Below are 6,241 nucleotides of genomic sequence, written 5' to 3' on the forward strand. Positions count from 1 at the left end.
AAATAGCCTAATTGGTCGACTCCCTCAGTTGATTTGGCCAAGACTTCGCGATTTTAAAATATTTCTACTAGGAAAAGGTTTCCACGCTCTTATAACAAATGTTTCGTTCTCCTCCAATCAAAGTAGGATCTTATAATTCATCTTCTTGAGGCCCAACATTCTCGTTGACACACCGCTTGATGTATAGCTTGGATACCATTTATAACAATCCAAGTCCACAACAAAGCAAATATTGTTCATCTTGGCTCGTTACGTACCATCATCAGCCTCACAGTTTTAAAACACGTTTACTATGGAGAGGGTCACGAAACATTTTTTATAAGAGTGTGGAAGTCTCTCCTTAGTAGAAGCGTTTTAAAACCGTGAGGCTAATGACACTATGTAACAGGCCAAAACGGACAATATCTACTAGCAGTAGACTTAAGCTATTACACTATGCATGAGATAATCATTGAACGAACAAATATCTTGATCTAGATCATAAACGAGTTTCCATACATTTACAGAGGAACTGGTACAAACATCATCACTATTTTCTTCGAGACTGATATAATTCATACTTCATTAAAATCAAACTGGAAACCATGCAACTGGCTGATGAACATTGCAGACTTATTCTGATAATTACTGCTAGATGGACTCAAGGGTAGGGTGTTTCTTTAACACCACTAATCTTGGCTGGGATTGGTACCTCAAATCCAGGATTTGGAATGAAATTATCATCCCCACCAGGAATATATTGACGTCTTGGAGCTGGGTTACTGCCATATGAGCCTGCCTGCCCTTCTCCAGAGCTGCCTTTGTCATGTGGTGACAGTGTGAAGCGCCCAATGCCAGGAATGAGCACACTGACCCCATCATGTCCAGCCACCCACTCTGGTTGTTTCTTATCATCAATGCTCGACCTTTCATGAACATTGCGAGCTGCCACTGCTTCTCCAGCTATTGCAAGGATCACGATGAAGGTAGCAAGCAAAGAAGCAATGGTTCTGTTAGCCATTTATCTGATATTGTGAGTAATGCAGCAAAATGCTTGTTTAGTGATGGAGAAGCAGGAATGAGAATGTTCTTCTTATAGATATAGGGAAGCGGAACAGAGAAGGAGCGTGGTAGATGAAGGCTTGGCGGTGAGTTAATTGCTCCATTTATGGGATTTTGAAATGGTAGGTTGAAGAATCAAATGGTAAAACATGGATGGAGGGAGAGCATATGAACAATAACTTGAAGTGAAGGAACAAGGTCTGGCATTCCCTGTTAACACTTCAAAGCAGACTAGAAAGGGTTTGAACTGCTCAGCAGTTTCTACGGCTTACAAATGTTAAATGTACTGAGTCACTTTCTGTAATTGAAGTCTATGTTATGGATGTATGAAGAAACCTATAGAACAGACAGATGTGTATATCAATTGAAACAGTGAATCACTTGTCTGCATTCATTCGTTACTCATTACGTACCGTCGTCAGCTTCATAATTTTAAAACGTGTCTACTAAGGAGAGATTTACATACCCTTATAAGAAGTGTTTCTTTCCACTCTTCAACTGAAGAGATCAGAGTTGGATTGTGAGATCACAATCGGTTGAAAAGAGGAACGAGTGCGATGTTGAGCCCCAAAGCGGGGTGGATTGTGGATTTGTACATTGGTTGGAGAGGGGAACATGGAAGCCTTTCCTTAGAGGAGTGCTTCGTTCCACTCTCCAACCGAAAGGAATTGGGGTTGGATTGTGAGATCTTACATCAATTGGAGAGAGGAACGAGTGCGACGTTGAGCTTCGAACGGGAGGGATTGTGGATTTCCACATCAGTTGGAGAGAGACGTGGAAACCTCTCCCTAGCATACGCACTTTAAAATCTTGAAGGAAAGCTCAGGAGAAAATGTTAAAAAAGGACCATAATTATTTACTCGTAGTGGACTTGAACCGCCAGAAATGTTGGTGTGTGGATATCTAGAGTAGAATGTCTTGTGAGTATGGTGTGACCACTGAAGTCTGCAACTAGCATGATGAATTGGGTGAGGAGTGAGCATGGGGGAGTGTGCTTTAGCCATGTGAAACAAGGTACTAACCATTATGTCTTTGTAGTCACACTCGCTTTGGTTGAATAAACAAAAGTTTTGTTGAACTCAAAAGGTAAAAATTTTTTTTGTATATTCTTTCTCTTTTGAGTACCAACTTGGATTGTTTTTAATCTTAGTCACTCATTGTTTTTCTTGATATTGGATATTGTATACGCACTTTAGTTTCATTGCTGCTTTCTAAAAAAACTCGTGTGACAAGCATGCCTGTCACATGCCATGACTTAGACAGTATAGACAGCCTCTACATAACGATGTCTATCAAGAATAAACAGATATTTATAAAGTATAGCACTCATATCAATCTTGTAAGTGTCGTGTAGTGTTCGACTTAATGAAGCAGAAAAGTATAGCACTCATATCAATCTCGTAAGTGTCATGTAGTGTTCGACTTTACCATGTTTGTTTTTCTGCTTCATACTTTCACACCCATAGCTAATGATTAAACCATCTACCCCAAACATCTTTATGATTAGATTGAAAATGGATCAAATGTTCCCTGTTCATAGGGAGTTGACGTTATGAATTGAATTCTTCCATGGAAGCTCAAACCAAGTTTTTGTGCATTGTAGTGATACAAAATGATGGCCGGAATTGAGTTGTTCATCCGCCATTACAACCTTCTCCAACTATGTTCGTAGGACAAGAAAATCTAGGAAGTTGAATCAGGGAGTTTACTCTTGTTACACCCTCCAATCCTAACCAATTCTCATCTTTAGCACAGATTGATTCTCCGTTCTCTTCGCTTTGTGAAGATCGCCCTCCGATTTGCTCTTTTTCTTCCGACGATCGGACCGTATTATTCCTCTGTAAACTTGGCTCCAACCTCCGCTCTTCATCTGAATTTTCCGTGTCATCCATTTCATCAGTTTGAAAAGTTGCAAGAGATTGTTCTTCATTTTCTGAATTTGAATCCATTTTCCCGTCCAAGAATAAGCAAACGACTGCACAGTCGTCCATTTTTGAAGTAGGGTACTTGAGCTTCCATTCACGAGCAGCCGAGTCTACCACCATCCGAGCTGCCGATGAGCGAGTTGGGGCAGAATGAACTATCTCAACCACCTCTTGGTTGCTCAATACGTCCCAAACCTGCAAAGGAACTGTCTTGAATTCTGGAGATTGACAATTGAAATGAAATTCAAACACAGGCTTACTTCTGCTTGCCTGCAGAATTAGAGAATTAGGGAAGTTACCCCATCTGAAGCAAGGACAACAAACAGATCGTTGTCTGTAAGCACGCGGTGCGAAAATTCGGGAATAGAGATAACTCCATAGTCCTTCAAACAGAAGTCGCCAAACGCTCGAGCCATGGCTAAGCCAGGTGCATTGTCAAATGGCAGCCACACTCTTGGCACTTCTGGCTCATCTTGCAATGCAAACACCCTTCCTTTACACTTCTTTATCCTTTCAGCTTCTCCTAGAAGATGAACAAACAAGCAAATTAGAATCACGTATTAGTTCGTAAAAGTAACGTAATGGACTGGACGTACTGGGTAAATCAGGCTTTAGATCTACTGTCAATTGGGTTGCTACAGGCGAATCTCTGCTATCTTTAGATCCAAGAATTGCTCGAGAATCCCCGATACTTCCCACGAATAGATCGGAACCCTGTAGGTAAGTCAAAATTACTGAAAGAAACAGCGAGCAAATCCGAAAACAAAGCTGCGAATTGGTTAGTATTTACGTGTACCTGCTTAACCAAAGTGACCGCAGTACAACCACTGCAGAAACAGTCCACTTTGGGATGAGATTTGAGCTCCTTATCCATGGCTTTATATGATTTGAGAAAAGCTTTTCTCCATAAAGAACTTGATTTATCCTCCTGCGAACCATCCATGTCGTGTCGTTCACCATCTGCTGAATTCTTCTGACTCCAACGGAAACAAGAAGTTCTATCTGTTCTATTATGCTTTAACTGAGATGACTCCCAGGATGACTCCAGCTTTCTTGGAAGAACATCTCTAACCTTTCGTGCAACGACATGACCATGAGGGCCGTGACCATCAAATACCCCACAAAAAATTGCACCATCTGATATGAAGTCCTAGAGAAATTGAACCCCTCATAAGAAAACATGTAAAACAACAGAATATCGAAGCCGATACATTGATCTAACTAAATAGCTACATACATATGATACCGGACCGAACAATCCAACAAGAACAGATAGAAGAACTTACTTCCCACACAACCATGGCATCCTGATTTATCCCCTTGCGACCCTGCTGAGTGAAAATGCAAGAATTTCGAGTCTTCCCATTATAAACAAGCCTATTCGGTATAGAATTTAAATGCTGAATAGAAAAAGTATGATCTGAAAATGTTCTCTTTCTTTCAATCCGGCCAGAAACTCTAATCCCCAAACAGGATCCAGAAATCCTCTCTCCATTGGTTCCCCCATTGCAGCTACACTGATTGCCAGTAGACAAACAGATCCCCATTTACTCAGCTCCACAAATTAAGAAGACATCTGATTGACAACCTCAAACGTATCACATTGGTATCAAGTTTCTGATTTACTCAAGAATAATCAGTGAAGCAGAAGGGTCAAGAACTCAGGTTAATCAGAGACTCAAATGTTAAAACATTTGAAGTTAAGCTCAGTGGATACTGAGAACAGAGGAAGAGAGCTAGTTAAAGAAAAAGCATGTGGAGTAGAAACATAAAATACTAAAAAGGGAGCTGGCTTCATAATTTTGTCGTTGATCAGAGATTCACGTTGACAGAAACGATATGGGCAAGAGAATTTTGTCTTAAAATAATGGATAGATCTCGGTACACGTTCACAAACACATATACAACAAAACATATACAAATTCAGAACATGTCCAAGAGCCAAAACTCCTGTCCTTTCTGCCAATGGATTATTATAATCGAACTACCAATTCTTAGCCCCAAAAGATATAACAATACACAGAATTAGCGAAGCTTATACCATGAAAGCATATGAATTAGCAAAGTAAAAGGGGGAAAAAAGTGAAAAATAAGACGTGGGTATGATGAATTGAAGAACGTAAAGCAAGAAAAAAGTGAGGTTTCAAAATGGAAGGGACCAAACAAAGGCAATAAATAGCAGGCTCCATTTCTTAGTCAACAAAGCTCAAAATTGAAAGAGAGGAGGGGGGTAAATTGAAAATGCATTAAAGCGGTGGAGCAGATCATAAGAACAATCAACAAATAAGGGAAGAAACAAAATGAAGGAGAACTAAGACACAAAGCATTCCCAGAAAAGTAAAAGAAAGAAATGGAATTGAGTAATGAGTAGGATGCGAAATGGGTTGAAATCTAAAAGACAAAGGGAAAGAAGAAGAGGAAGAAGAAGTACCTGGAGAGGAGAGGAGAGGAGAGGAGAGCACTGGGACGGAACAAATGGAAGAGGAGTGAAAGCAGCAAGGGTTTGTTAATTTTGTTAAGATTTTTTTGGTTATTTTGGTTTATGGAGAAGGTGGGCAGATGGTGCATTAATTCAAAAGCTGAGCATAAAGTAGAAAAGAGAGAGAGAGAGAGAGAGAGAGATGGGGCATTAAAAGCTCTCACCGTCTTCTTCGTGATCAAAAAGATTGCTTTTTTTCTTTTTCTTTTTCTTTTTCTTTTTCTTTTTCCTCTCCTTGAAAAAACAAATAAAGGTCTTGAATTTGAAAATTGTATTTTGGGGGTAATAATAATGTTTTTTTTTGGAGGTGAAAATGATAAAAAGAAAAGATGGCTTAGAGAGAGACGAGAATAGCCGCTCCGACACAAACCTAACTCAAACTATCGATATATGGAAATGTTGTTGTTTGGCCTTTTACGCTTTATCTTTATTCAAGAGAGCCCCAAATTTCAACCTTACTATGTACCTCTCTATTTGATTTTACAACTTTATGAGTACTTCAAAACCAAATGGTATTTTTAAGTTTGATTTTTTTTTTTTTTAAAAAAAAAAAAGGTTTTTTTTTTCGTCTCGTAATAATTAGTTTAAACCTGTTTTTTCTCAGCCCATTAGTTTTATTGGGCCCAATTCACAAGAGCCCATTATTTAAGCCCGCTCCTTGTCAGCCCATTAATTTTTAGGCCCTATTAACCATGTCAGCCCATTAGTTTTATTAGGCCTATTAATAATGTCAGTCCATTAGTTCAAGCCCGTTTCTTGTCAGCCCATTAGTTTTATTAGGCCTATTAACAATGTC

General features: G+C 39.4%; 2 protein-coding genes across 2 annotated transcripts; both read right to left on the reverse strand.

The window, feature by feature from the left end:
• Positions 1-640: 640 nt before the first annotated feature.
• LOC111469644 (putative cell wall protein) lies at positions 641-1,000 on the reverse strand. Its single transcript, XM_023114978.1, has one exon. It carries the CDS (start codon positions 998-1,000, stop codon positions 641-643), a length of 360 nt encoding a protein of 119 aa, XP_022970746.1.
• Positions 1,001-2,556: 1,556 nt separating this feature from the next.
• On the reverse strand, positions 2,557-5,561 carry LOC111469610 (probable protein phosphatase 2C 52). Its single transcript, XM_023114941.1, has 6 exons — positions 5,398-5,561; positions 4,253-4,542; positions 3,763-4,116; positions 3,563-3,680; positions 3,266-3,489; positions 2,557-3,161 (listed from the first exon to the last, which is right to left on the reverse strand). Exons 2-6 carry the CDS (start codon positions 4,511-4,513, stop codon positions 2,676-2,678), a joined length of 1,443 nt encoding a protein of 480 aa, XP_022970709.1. The 5' UTR covers positions 4,514-4,542; positions 5,398-5,561; the 3' UTR covers positions 2,557-2,675.
• Between the last annotated feature and the right edge of the window lie 680 nt (positions 5,562-6,241).

This window comes from Cucurbita maxima, unplaced genomic scaffold, assembly GCF_002738345.1.
Source record: "Cucurbita maxima cultivar Rimu unplaced genomic scaffold, Cmax_1.0 Cma_Scf00041, whole genome shotgun sequence".
In the NCBI taxonomy this organism is placed as follows: domain Eukaryota; kingdom Viridiplantae; phylum Streptophyta; class Magnoliopsida; order Cucurbitales; family Cucurbitaceae; genus Cucurbita; species Cucurbita maxima.

Excerpts from the sequence above, each read along its gene's own strand:
- LOC111469644 (XM_023114978.1), bottom strand. The coding sequence starts at position 1,000 with ATGGCTAACAGAACCATTGCTTCTTTGCTTGCTACCTTCATCGTGATC.
- LOC111469610 (XM_023114941.1), bottom strand. The coding sequence starts at position 4,513 with ATGGGGATCTGTTTGTCTACTGGCAATCAGTGTAGCTGCAATGGGGGA. Across the intron at positions 3,681-3,762 it reads CGGTCACTTTGGTTAAGCAG|GGTTCCGATCTATTCGTGGG; the intron begins GTACACGTAAAT and ends ACTTACCTACAG. Across the intron at positions 3,490-3,562 it reads TCTAAAGCCTGATTTACCCA|GAGAAGCTGAAAGGATAAAG; the intron begins GTACGTCCAGTC and ends TTCATCTTCTAG.